Consider the following 12,944-nt stretch of genomic DNA (forward strand, 5'->3'; position numbering starts at 1 on the left):
GCAGGGCTCAACAAATAGGTATTTGTCAGCTTTTGAAGTTTAACTTTAAAACAAACGGGGGATGAGTTCAATGACATTTAACAAATTAAAACGACAATTATGAATAACATACATGTATCAGTATAAAGAAAGTTTAATATAATTGTTACTTTCCTACGCAAAGAAACTTCATTCTTGGCTCGGTGGAGATGTTGCATCCATTTAGCAATTAATTTGCACACGTTTAGACAGAATACCTTTAATATACTCCTGATAGAAAAAATATAATCAGTTTTAGATTTTTTTTCTGTTTTACTGAACTAATAAGCAGTAACAAATACAAAAGATAAATACAAATACATCAGAATTTTGTTAATGTTTTGCTTCCTTTGTAACATTATCTCTCAAATACATCACAACTGTAACATATTCGACTTTCGATCAAATAATTACGGATCCTGATACACTGTATGGAAAAAAAAACAGTTGTGATCAAATAGTTTCCATCTATTTATCAATCACATAACTTTTCATATACATACTTAGCCCACTGATTAAGCATTTTCTAAATGAAACATTCATTAAAACTGAAAAGATACTTGGTAAAAAAAAAAATTGGTTTAGAACACAAATGAGAATAATATAATTATACACACTTATGCATTTGTAAAAACAGCTCATGCGCAGTACATTCACTGTTGTCCATCAACATTCATGTGATGTCCCTTCTCAAAATGCAGGAAGAGTGCACTTTAAGTGAAAAGGTGTGTTCAAAATGATAACATACAAGACCTCCAAGGATACGGAGTGTTCATTTTGCACTCTCTATTTACAGTATATCATAGAATAATTGAGGAATCACAAGTAACAAACAACGTTGGATCTAAATCAGACTACATACTACATAAAAACAACTATTTAACATTAAGTTATTGGTCCATTGTTATATATATATATATATATATATATATGTGTGTGTCCTTGTCGCTACACATTTATTTTCTGAGTAAAACCTCAGTAAAATCACTGCACTCTGTACAGAAAGTCGACTTTCCAAATAAATGAATACAATAAAAATGTACAGTACAATACAAGAAAAGACGAAGATGATTAATTCCTAATTTTCTCTGTCAGTGAAGTGCAGGTGGATGGGTCCTGCAGGGCAGAGAAGGCCGTGTGTTTTGGCCTTCACATCAGCAGTGAGAGGAGACAAGCTAATGTGGAACCTCTGAATAAGCTGTAAAAAATACACAAACACAAGAGTATTATGAGTTCATCTATTGAAATACATTTTGAATAACTGGTTTGAATAATTTCTTACCCTGGTTAGAACTAGATGCATCTCTAACTCAGCTATTCTCTTGCCGATGCAACTCCTGATACCATAGCCAAAAGGAATGGAGCCAAAGTTGTCAACACGATCTGAGGAATCTTTTCGAACCCAGCGATCTGGTCGGAAGTTTAAAGCATCAAGAAAGTTCTCCTCATCCAAGGAAGTGGAGTAGTGACACAGAGCCAACTGAGTCTAGCACAGTCAGGGGGGAAAAAAAAGCAATTGAGAACAACTGGACTGGAATGAGAAAGATGCATGAGTAATGCTGTATCACATTACAATTGACTCCATTGTAAAACATTTTGGCTCAGTCTTTCTCTAGCACATGTTCACTGTACAAGACACAAATGTATTATGTCCACACAAGTCGTACCCCTTTGGGGATAAAGTATCCGCCCACCACTAAGTCATCCTGAGTAATCCGTCCATTTCCCGGGAGAACTGGAAAAAGCCTGATTTCAGGGAGGAGCAAAAAAAATGACAACAAAATTACTAAACTTTTTATACAAGTGAAACAATAGGACAAAATGGTGACGCTCATTGTAATTATAAGTATAAATTGCTGCATGCACCTGAGCGTCTCTTTGACCAGACCTCTGATAAGAGGCAGGCGAGGAATGTCGTCGGCCGTGGCAACAGCTTTGGGACCCAAAGTCCTCACCACCTCCATAGAGATCTGCTCTTGAATTTCAGGGTGTCGTGCTAATAGGTAACTGGCCCATGACAGCGTGAAGGAGGTCTGGAAGAATACAAAAAAAACACTAAATGCATTTTGGACGTTGCATTTTGAGTGTGAAATGCTTTAGCGAGGTCAATTAAATTGGCGAGACAGGTTTTACAAGCAGCGACTGAAGGGCAAGCTGATACAAGAGCGTCTATCATGTTGCGTAAGTGTTTAGAAACAGTGAGGGGCTGGAGTGGAGGGTGGGTAGGCGGAGTTTTTTTTTTTTTCCCACGTGCTGAGCAGACACCAGCTGCACACTCAATCCTTTAGCCCTCTCTAACGCTTGCCATTATTCAGCATATAACTGTACTTTAATTAGATGTGCTAAATCTAGCCACGCTTTGTTACATTGCTGGAATAAAAATAGTACTGGATCGAATTATACACACACACACATACACACACACATAGATGTAACAGTTTCCTTGGTAGAACCACCCAACAAAGTCATCTTGATTACATCACAGCTCACAGAGATGAATTTTTGTGCAGTGAAGTAAGTTTACTGTCATGTACAGTATGTCATCCTCTTCCTATACTGTACTTGCACTGGTTTAGCCACTCACATCTCACTCCCTTGCTTTTTTTTTCCCACCCAAGAATTTAATGACGCAGGCTGGTGAGTCACTAACAGACCCCGGAGATCAGTTTGGTATTACTGTCTGACAATGGATAAACAAAACCTTATCCACGCCTTAGTATGACCAGCCTTTTTTTTTTAATCTGGGCACCCTCCACCCAACAGACTAGATGCTGGTGCTCCCAGTGTGTCCTCTACCCCCCCCCATTTAGCAGCCGAGCTCCTAATCAAGCCCAGCTGGCAGAAATGTTGGCAACACCTCTGACAAAGGCCAAGGGAATCATATGACAAAGACCCATCCCAACACAGCTCTCAAAGCCCCCCCCCCCCCCCCCCACCCCCCGCATTCTCTCCTCATTTTCCTACATTTATCATACACCCAGGTCTTCTTTACTCCCCCCACTTATAAAAACGTCTCTTTGATTCCAACCAAATCGGGCCCACCCCCCGTTCCCACTAACCCACCTCACCTCTGCCCAGGCTGTGCCATAACTCTGGCTGTAGCTAATGTTTCTTGACAGTTCCTGTGTTTGCTGAGTAAAGGCACAGCACAGCTAAGTCCACCCCCTACCAGCACATGGCCGTTGCAACAAGTTCAACAAAAACACACACACACCCTTTTTATACGAGTGGCCCCCAAATGAGCACAAAACACTCCAAACCTATAATTCTGATTAATCTGACAGTACCCCAAACAAATTAGGCAGGAACTGTGCAGATGTAAGCATGGAACAAACGTGTCCAAATTCCTAATGTTACTCCACCTAAGAGACTTCTCAAATCATATTGTGACATCAACCAGCATATTGCCCATGACTCACACCCTTGTTTCTCGGAAATGCATCATTTGATCTATCACATCCTGGTAAAAAAAAAAGAAATAGCAATAGTAAGACATACCTATGATTATGAATTGTATTAGTGCAATATTATGGCTTCATGTGGAAGCTAAGATGGACGAGGGGAGAAAAAAACCACACAAAAGCCACCCTGTGTGGATGTAACAGACACAGACAAATCACAAGAAACCAAATAGCAGTGAGAACTTTGTCAAGAGGGGGGTTCTGTGGAACACCTCCCACCACCACCACCATTGACGACGCTGATCCGACACTGGCACAGCTACACAGGCATGGAAGTAGCGCCAGAAACGCCACCCTTGAAACTCAACACTGACTCAGGACTACACACACCTGTGTGTGATTCCTTCACCTGCTGCTAAAACACCCCCCCTCCCACCCGGTTACACCAGCACATTCCTCGACTGCACAGAGCACCCTTTAAAGTGTATCATTTGACACATCTGTGAAATACAAAAGACACACACCGTGTCGACCCCGGCCAGTAACATCTCTGTTGCATTGGCGTAGATTTCCTCCATGCTGAGCTCCATGGTGACGAGCATGTGTGTGAGAAGTCCTCCCTTCACTTCCTCTCCTTGCTCAACCTCGGCCTTGATCTCAGCAAGCCTCTTATTGATGTGAATGATGCCTGGGAGCAGAGACAGACAGAGAAGGTGGATTTTTCGAGGGGGGGTCAAAGGCAATAAGAAAGATTAAGTGGAGCGAGGGAGAACAGATTATGTAACAGACATAACTCATACTCCCACCATCTCATTGTAAGAATTTTTTTTTAATTTTAAATAACTAATGGCCACTCCACCATTTTTACATGAGCAACCACTAATATAAAACATTTAAGAGCTACAACAGACTTAAAAAAAACTTTAAAAAAATGTATATAAAGTAATTATATATGCCCAATAATTCAAAATGCAGATGACTCACTGAATTTGAAAAGGCCATCCCAAGAGAAACAAAACTCCTCCCAAGGTTTGGGGATGATGGGCCGCAGCCACTTGGGGATAGCTCCAGCATACATGGTGGTCTTGAAAGAACTGAACATGAGGTTGAGTGCGCTGATATAGTTTTGAGTTTCCCGGGGAATCTCATTTTCCAGACAGCCTAAACGACTCTCATACAAAATGGCTGCTATGCCTGTGAAGACAAAAACAACAGATAATAATTGCTTATTGATTTCAGTATAGGCTAAGTGTACATAACCTGGCCTTTTCTTTCCATCACCACCACACTGTATATACACTCACTTACCTTCCATGGCATATTTGAAGAAGAGGTCATTCACGTTGAACACAGTTGCTCCATCTACCTCCCGGCTGCGTAGAGTACAAACTCTCTTGATCAGGTCATCTACCACTTTGTTGATATCATCGGAGAAGACTGCCACGTCGCGGGGGCGCATGATTAGCTGCCTAAGAACACTTCGCATTTTCAGCCAATGCGCTCCCTCCCTGCAGAACAAAAGATAATTTTATGTTTTGTTCGGGAAATGCTGAGGAACGGCTTGGAATCAACCATTGATAAATGGTAGGTCTTAATACCAAATGCCAACACTGAAAAAAAGTCACATGAAGATTGAGATTAGACCCTAAATTCATATTATTTTCTGCTTTACTTTACATCCACACTTCATTTAGACAACTTACGCTGAGATGAGGCCTGTTGAACGTCCTCTCATGTCTCTGTACTCCTTCCAGGACTCCATGTTGGCTCTCTGAGGAGCCAAACCTTCACTCCTCAGCACCTGAGCCACCAGATCCCTGCCAGCGATGGAGACCACCAGTTGAGGTCCAAAATGGGATTTGAAGATTTTCCCATACTTCTTGCTGTGTTCCATCTATGAAAAAATGACAACAGTGGTGAAATCGTATCCTTTTTTTTAATGGATTGAACAAATTCTGAGCTGTAATGTCACTTAGTGTGAGTCTAACCTACCATTGTTATATTCCCACATCAAGTATGTTGCATATTTTCATCTTAGAATTCCTTTGGTGCATTTATAAGAAGCCTACATGCTAGTTTTAGCCCAATTTAGTAATGGAAGGGTAGCTATAAGGTTTGTAGGTAACACTTTACAATAAAGTACACAACATTATAGTAGTTAATGAGGAAAAAACTTACCTACCCCTCACCACTAATCATTAGTTCCTCAGTGACCACTCTAAATTCATATGCCTTAGTCTTTACTTTCTCATTAGTATCCACTGTATTTTTGTGTACCTTATTGTAAAGTGAGATAATTAAAAATAAATAAATAAACACGCCGTAGTAACAATATTGGTCCTGGTCATACTGCAAGCACATTTGGAGTAAATGAGTAGAAATGTTTGGCACAGTACAACTACAACATAATACGACGTCTTCAGTGAATTTTGTTCACGTACATTAAAATGGAAAAATAACAATGGACAAGACACCCGATGCGCTTTTACGCAAAGCCCTGTTCCATTTTACGCATAGGTGGCAACATTTCAGAGTGGAATGGCACAGTTGGTACAGTTACCTGAATTTCATGAATTCTGCTAAAACCATCTCTCCAGAAGAACTCGATGAGGTTAGATGCGGTGCTCGGTCCCGGCATCTCCTTTAAACTCTTTACTTTTACGCTTTTGTCAGAGACGTGAGCCGCTGTGATGAGACTCTGGGACACGCTGTCCTCTTCCGGAGGCGAGGGGATCCCAAAAGCTTCGCCGACCGCCGACTTGTGCAAAACCCGCATAGTGAACACCAGCTGCTTATTGAGCCTATCGACTTGCAAATTCTTCCGGCAAGCTGCCGTTAAATGATTGAGTACGACCATTATTGTAGCGTTGTCCTGTGCGTAAAAGCGACGGTCGGCGGCGTTTTACACGTGCGCGCCCTGTGTGGTCATGTAACGTTAGATGCTCCTGTGTTGAGAAGCGCCTTTAAAACTGTGGCTTGTACCACCTCGGGAAAGGAAGAGGATTGGATGTTGGCCTCGGAAGAAGGGAGGGGGAGCTCTGTATACGGCTGTGGGCGTTTCCATACCCCCCAAAAAGAGCTGCTGGGTTCATCCTTTCATTGGGAGAAAGTAGGGGGACGACAACACCGTTACATCACACCGATCAATCAAGTGCAAGCTCACGCCTGTAAGCACACACACAGAATATACATCAGTGTACACAATGGCCACTCAAAGCGTAACAATGTTAGCATGAGCCCAGTAAAGTCATGTAAGTACTTGTTGACTTACATATGCGACTACTCCGTGAGCTTGTTAGTGTTAGCACTTTCATTTCAAGATTTATTTTTGCAAGCTTTTAAGGGAAGGCTTTGTTTCAGAGCCAAGTCTCATATTTGCTTTAAATGCCTTTTAAGCGCAGTGGTCATAAATGTTGAATATTGATCATATTTGAATGAATTCTGCGTACTTTTTTTAGTGAGGCGATCGACCCTCTGTGCAGACCCGTGAATTCAAATCTACCTCACTCACCCATTCCAAGCCAAGTGGCCTCAAGTGTCAGCAGAGAGTATAGGCAGAATGGGCAGAGGTGGGCACTTTCCCACGCTCGCTACTTTGGCAAATTGCACATGGCATCAGGCTCAAGATGCCTTCATCAATGTGCTTTCTAGCAACAATGTCTCATCTAAATATCTAAAGCAAAAAAATAGAGAACATCCACAAACCTTCTCCCCTTCTTGTCCCTATGCAAAGTGTAAATAAAGCTTGCCTTTCATCACCCAAATAAATAAAATTTTGAAAATAGAAAATATAGGATTTCATGTGGCTTGTTTTTTTTTTTTTAGATTTGTGTTTGTTTCTCGACAGTTGAGTTTAACAGGATTTAATATATGGAAGGCTGACTGTTCAACAGCATTGCAAACTGTTAAAAACCAAAATCAATTTATTTGGTTGAATCATTTTTCACCCCAAACGATTGGGTAAAAGTCGTGCCTTCTAAACACAACCCTGCTTTGTCCACTCATTCACAAATGAATGAACTGACTGCTGTGGAGCTCTGCGTAAATTAAATTTTAACAAATACCACGTAGTTAGCAGCACTGAAACATACTGCAGCCAGCAAGGTGGGTAGTTACCGTATATGAATCAAAAATAACCACCAAGGAAATTAAATAAACTACCAGTCAAGGAAATGTACAGTTCTCAATGATGAAATTTACATATTGCCCGACACTTCTTTTCAGCTGCAAATGGTTGTCTCGTTGGTCGTTGTGAAATCACCCCATCAATGGGAAGCATTCAGTGATGTCGGATGTTATTCACATCTTCACTGGCCTGCTGAGCCATCTGATTAGTCAAGTTTTGATTTGAACTAGCGCATTTACTTTCGGAAGCGTTTGAAAAGTGGATGGACACTTTTGTTTGCTACAGAGTTTTTAGTGCTTCGGCTTTGATATTCCATGTAGACTGTATCATCTGCACCAGACATGGAGCTCATGGTCCCTGTTCGCCTTGAGAACTGTTCAGAAAGCACAAAGGAAATAAAACAGTAAAATATTACTATAAGCAGCAATTGTTATATATATTGTAAACTCTATTTGTGGCACCCACCTGTGGCCGAGTGCCCACCTCTCCTACCACCATTTCCTCTTCAGCATCCAGATCAGATGCAGCCAGGACCTTCTGAAGGAGCTGTTGTTGTTCCTCTCTGGTGGAGAACATCAAGTCTTCTTCTTCCATTCCCGCCAACTGTGTGATCACCTAAAAAGGTACGTGGCAGCTTTTAGTTTATGTGTAATGTTTATATTATGTGTGTGTTTCACATCAATCCATAAAACTCTATCTATAAACTCCATTCTCCAATCTATATAGAATTTCCCTAAATACTATGCTATTTGATGATGTAGTGTATATTATTATGTAGCCCAAATGTCTAAGCATTGTTCATGTTCTCTATGGCTACAAAGTGAGAACATTGTGCTGAAGTTGTGTTGCAAGTTAAAGATGTACCTTAAAGCTGTAGCCCTGGTCCACTAGAAACCTCTGTCTCTTGGTGGAGTAAGCCATCTCCTGGGTGTCCTGAGACACCAGCGAGTAGAAATATGCATTGTATTCTTCTGCTACCATTCCTAAAGAGGCAAGCAAGTGGCATAAAAGGCAATTTTTATTCATAAAACAAGACAGAAAGAGTGGATTCACACAGTTAGAAACTAACCTTTCTTGGCTCTTAAGACTCTACCAAGCCTCTGGGCTTCCTGCCTTCGTGATCCACCGTGAGAGGAGATTTGGATCAGAACATTGGCTTCTGGCAAGTCAAATGAGGTGTCTCCAACCTGTTTGGCAGTTAAAATAACTAGATTAAACCGCTGCATGTGAAGTCAAACCAAGAACATGGTATGAATGTACTATTTTAAGCCTTATAGGGCGACTGTTAAAGAATTGTGTGACAAGACCTGGCCACCAGGGGGCAAAACGTGCCCTTAAAAAAATACTCAAGACAGTTTTCCATTCATCTCAGTTTTTACCTTGGAAATGAAAATGGTGTTGATCTTGGGGTTGTGTTTGAAGTTCTGTAGGATTTGCATACGTTCCCCTTGGGAGGTTGGGCCATAGATGTAAGGTCTTGAGCAGACAATCATACATAGGTAATTAATGGGCAACTTGGTAAAAAAAAAATTACAGATGTGCTCTTTTTAAAATTAACTTACTTGTTGAGGCGAATGGCATATTCTTTCAATGCAAAGACATTATCAGCAAAAACGATGATCTTGTCATTGCGCCTTTCGTGGAAGCGAATGAGAAACTGGCAGGCTCTGAACTTATTGGGATTCATGGTATAAAGTAAGATGCGCTTCTTAGTCTTGATGGCCACATACTCTCTGTAAAACTCAGGAGACATCGGGCACCACACCTGCAGCATTGGCACAACACAACCACTAAGTAAGCGCCCACAACCTGGAACACGACATATGCAATATGCGATTCTTTGAATAATAAGTTAAGAAGACCAGGGATGATGAGGAGTCAATCACCTCTGCACACTGAACTTTGGCAATGTAGCCATTGTTCTGCAGCTCCATCCAGTTGGCTTCATATAGCTTTGGTCCAATGAGAAAGTTTAGGTCCACAATCTTGTCATCCTCCCTTACGAGAGTTGCAGTGAGGCCCAGTTTGCAGTGTGCTTGCACAATTGTCAGTACACGTCGAAACATTTTTGCTACATGGAGCACATGGTAAAAAGTTTTACTCACTTCATGAAGCAAAATTATGTTTCTTTCACATGTTATTGGCAACAAAATGCAATATAATTTAAAGTTCTAACTTACCAGGAATAGTGTGCACCTCATCGAGGATAATAAGACCCCACTCTTGGCATTTCATCCACTCCATAACCCTCTCTGCTTCCCAGGAGCGCTTGGTGGTGTGGCCCAGCATAGAGTAAGTGCTGATGGCTACTGAGCAGCCAATTGGTTTGTCTTTGGCATCTGAGGTGAAGCGGCAGATTTGAGAGTCATCGATAGTGGACCACATTTTGAACTGGGCCTTCCATTGCTCCACGGATACAGAGGAGTTACCCAACACCAGGCAACGTTTGCGCACTGTACATGCTGCTGTCACACCCACTAGAGACTTGCCCGCTCCTGGAAAGCAAATGAGATATAAAGTAACTAATACAAATACACTCACTGACCACAAGGTCAGATGTACTGTAGATGTCTAATCTAATCAGATTTGATACAAGAGCCATGTCTTTTACAAATGCAGTCACATTGCAGTTAAAATTTTTCACTCTATAATGTTTTTTCAAAAATATACAAATTATTGTCTCACTTTTAATATTAAAAAGTGTTTCTATGGGACAAAGAGCAAGGATGAGACAAGTGTGTATGCAAGCTCCAATTGGCTTTAAAGTTGGCAATGAAACGTATTATATTAAACTTAATCGCTCTATGAAAAGTAACCCAGCATTCTCACCGCAAGGGAGTACAATGACTCCAGAGCGAGCACGTCCATTCCCAAACATCTTACGTAGACTTTTCTCCTGGTACGGTCGTAATACAGCAGTCGGCTTCAGATCTATATTGATATCTGGGTTGACTGTATCATTTCGAAAGTCATACTCTGCAAGGAGTGGGTACTCAAGCTGAATGCAGCGCTTCTGCAGTTCCTCAATCATTTCCTACACAAAACAAGGAGACAGAATTCAGCCGAGCACTCAGGATGATACTGTGCATTTTTGCACCACTGAAAACTACAGCCACAATAATAGGCATATTGTTATCAATACTTTTTTTTATAGTCAGTAAAACTTTCTTTGAAAAGAAATGATACAGCTCCCTATTTTATTGAATGTCAGTTGCTTAAGTTGACCTGTGAGTATTTCACACAGTTAATGGTTAATTATCAGTTCTATTTCAACAATATCCCTTTCTTATTAAACAAATATGCACCTGTTGAATCTCAAAGGAGACTGCTTGAGTCTCCTCCTCCTCCTCCTCTTCCTTATCCATCTGCTCATAGTAGCTGAAGATGTCCTCAGGGACCTGCTGGTCCGAAGTTTGTCCACTAGTGAGCTGCTGTGAGGTGGAGGCACCTGCTTTTTCATCAACAGACCTGGAGATCTGTTGAATAAATATCCAGTGTTCACAAACCAGAGCATTGATTTTCATCAGTAGAAGTACATTTGAAAATAAGACAACCCTAAAACAGATGCACGAGGCAACTTCTTGATGTACATTTTCGTGATGCACATTTTCAGCTACTTAAATTAGTATATTTAAGTATTGTTGGGTCTGAATTTCAAAACGACTTTGCAAAAGGCATACCGCTGACTTGCTGTGGATGACCTCAGTTATAAGCTCGCCATCTGTGCCATCTGCAGCACGGAGGCGACATTGTCGGATCACATTGTCCTGAAGGAGGTGCTGAATCACATCAGGAAAAGTGCTCTCAACAAAATACCTAAGGATAGACAAACATACAGGTAAAAGGGTGCTACAAGGAGCATTCAACAAAGGGAATAGTTCTGTATTGGATGTACCTATTATGTTTGAGCACCAGCTTGACTTTGCCATAGCTCACAGTGCAGAGCTGAGGGAAAAAAAGATGCATAATGTAGTTGCACACACTGATGACAAAATAGCCTCACTAGTGGAATTACCATTATTTTCTCAATCATACCTTAATGAATTGAACAATTCCGTCAGGCACAGAAGTCTTGCTGAGTTTCTGCAGATACTCCACTATGTCAGAAGTCTGCAGCCCAACACTGACTGCCGCATAAAGGGAATATGCTGTTAACTTGTACTCATGGACGTGGTTGGGCCTGCACACCGGCTCAGCAATGGCCACCAAGAAATCCTGGGCATACCTATACACAGGTGAAAAAGCTTCTAGAAAGATGTGCCCATCAGGTGCCTGGGGAAAACATTAAAAACGAATAAAAGACCAAAGACATAAGATTGCACATTGAGGAAAAAATCAAAAGAACACATCTTACCACCCAAATGGGGCGTGAGGAATGATCATTCTTTAGAAGCATCTGAACACGATAATCTTTGGCTCCATAATCATCAAGCTTGGTACTTGATTCATCCACCTGTTTCCCTGCCGCAGCAGGTATGGCCTCCTGCGGCTTGCCGCCCACCACCTCTTCTTCATCTTCCTCCTCCTCGTAGAACCGCTTTTTGGACTTCTTGTCTGTAACCATAAACAATAAAAAACAAAAAATCACAGTGAAATACGAAGACGCCATATTGATACTGTCATGCCAGTTTAAGAAGTTGCCGTCAAATAAGACTACTGTAATATAACCCTACATAAATCTCTATCGTACATTATTAAACCCGGATGTTTTGCATGGTATCGAAACGTGACACTTCACAGCACAGACTTGTGATGCCGTTTGTTGTGTAACTGAAACAGGCTGCGTTTAGGGGCTAGCAAGTGATACCCTGATAGCATTTGATACCCGATAACTCAAACACATAGCATCAATAGAACATATTCTAGCATAAGGATATTCATCAGTCGAGGAGGCCAACTGACAGCTAATAAGTTCTGACTTAATATTAAGTAACTCACCTCGATCTCCTTTCTCCTTTTTACCCATTTAGAACCTTGTGTCACCTATTATAAGCTTTCGTTGTACAGACTAAGCTATAACGTGTAGCTGTTGAAGTCGGAAGTGGAAAACCACAACTTCCTAATGTAACTTTCAAAATAAAATATCGTCTTTTCTACTTGCTTAGACTACATGAATGGCCGTAGGAATTAACTTAATAATTAAAGTAATTGTGTTTTAGGATATACATATAATGAAAACATTTAAATATAGTAATCCAACTGCAATTACAAATAAGGGTGACAACTACTTGTTTATTATTATTATTTATATTTTTTATTTTATTTTTATTTTTTATTTTGTATTTCATATTTTGTATTTTTCATTCTTTTTTAATAGATGTGTATGCACCTACTATACCAAAACAAATTCGTAGTATGTGTTTGATCATACATGGCAATAAACCATTTCTGATTCTGAT

At 40.7% G+C, this 12,944-nt stretch overlaps 2 protein-coding genes across 2 annotated transcripts; both read right to left on the reverse strand.

The window, feature by feature from the left end:
- Nucleotides 1-189: 189 nt before the first annotated feature.
- cyp27c1 (cytochrome P450, family 27, subfamily C, polypeptide 1) lies at nucleotides 190-6,783 on the reverse strand. The gene is made up of 9 exons (XM_058088892.2): nucleotides 5,980-6,783; nucleotides 5,123-5,313; nucleotides 4,728-4,927; nucleotides 4,404-4,613; nucleotides 3,944-4,107; nucleotides 1,885-2,051; nucleotides 1,686-1,764; nucleotides 1,301-1,504; nucleotides 190-1,216 (listed from the first exon to the last, which is right to left on the reverse strand). The coding sequence occupies exons 1-9, from the start codon at nucleotides 6,274-6,276 to the stop codon at nucleotides 1,097-1,099; spliced, it is 1,632 nt and encodes a 543-aa protein (XP_057944875.2). The 5' UTR covers nucleotides 6,277-6,783; the 3' UTR covers nucleotides 190-1,096.
- A 541-nt stretch (nucleotides 6,784-7,324) lies between these two features.
- On the reverse strand, nucleotides 7,325-12,641 carry ercc3 (excision repair cross-complementation group 3). The gene is made up of 15 exons (XM_058088890.2): nucleotides 12,484-12,641; nucleotides 11,900-12,099; nucleotides 11,581-11,817; nucleotides 11,441-11,490; nucleotides 11,226-11,361; nucleotides 10,851-11,021; nucleotides 10,375-10,579; nucleotides 9,726-10,040; nucleotides 9,432-9,616; nucleotides 9,108-9,310; nucleotides 8,925-9,021; nucleotides 8,615-8,732; nucleotides 8,410-8,528; nucleotides 8,011-8,160; nucleotides 7,325-7,918 (listed from the first exon to the last, which is right to left on the reverse strand). The coding sequence occupies exons 1-15, from the start codon at nucleotides 12,509-12,511 to the stop codon at nucleotides 7,781-7,783; spliced, it is 2,352 nt and encodes a 783-aa protein (XP_057944873.2). The 5' UTR covers nucleotides 12,512-12,641; the 3' UTR covers nucleotides 7,325-7,780.
- Nucleotides 12,642-12,944: the final 303 nt, after the last annotated feature.

The sequence above is a fragment of the Doryrhamphus excisus genome, linkage group LG13 (genome assembly GCF_037039965.1).
Source record: "Doryrhamphus excisus strain RoL-2023G ecotype Guam linkage group LG13, RoL_Dexc_Guam_v1.1, whole genome shotgun sequence".
In the NCBI taxonomy this organism is placed as follows: domain Eukaryota; kingdom Metazoa; phylum Chordata; class Actinopteri; order Syngnathiformes; family Syngnathidae; genus Doryrhamphus; species Doryrhamphus excisus.

Bases quoted from the DNA above. Each gene is read 5' to 3' on its own strand.
- cyp27c1 (XM_058088892.2), bottom strand. From the start codon at position 6,276: ATGGTCGTACTCAATCATTTAACGGCAGCTTGCCGGAAGAATTTGCAA. The intron at 4,614-4,727 runs GTAAGTGAGTGT...TTGTCTTCACAG, and splicing joins CTTCAAATATGCCATGGAAG to GCATAGCAGCCATTTTGTAT. The intron at 2,052-3,943 runs GTGTGTGTCTTT...GTATTCTTCCAG, and splicing joins TACTGGCCGGGGTCGACACG to ACCTCCTTCACGCTGTCATG.
- ercc3 (XM_058088890.2), bottom strand. From the start codon at position 12,511: ATGGGTAAAAAGGAGAAAGGAGATCGAG. The intron at 11,362-11,440 runs GTACATCCAATA...GTCTATCCTTAG, and splicing joins CTGGTGCTCAAACATAATAG to GTATTTTGTTGAGAGCACTT. The intron at 8,733-8,924 runs GTAAAAACTGAG...ACTGCCAAACAG, and splicing joins ACACCATTTTCATTTCCAAG to GTTGGAGACACCTCATTTGA.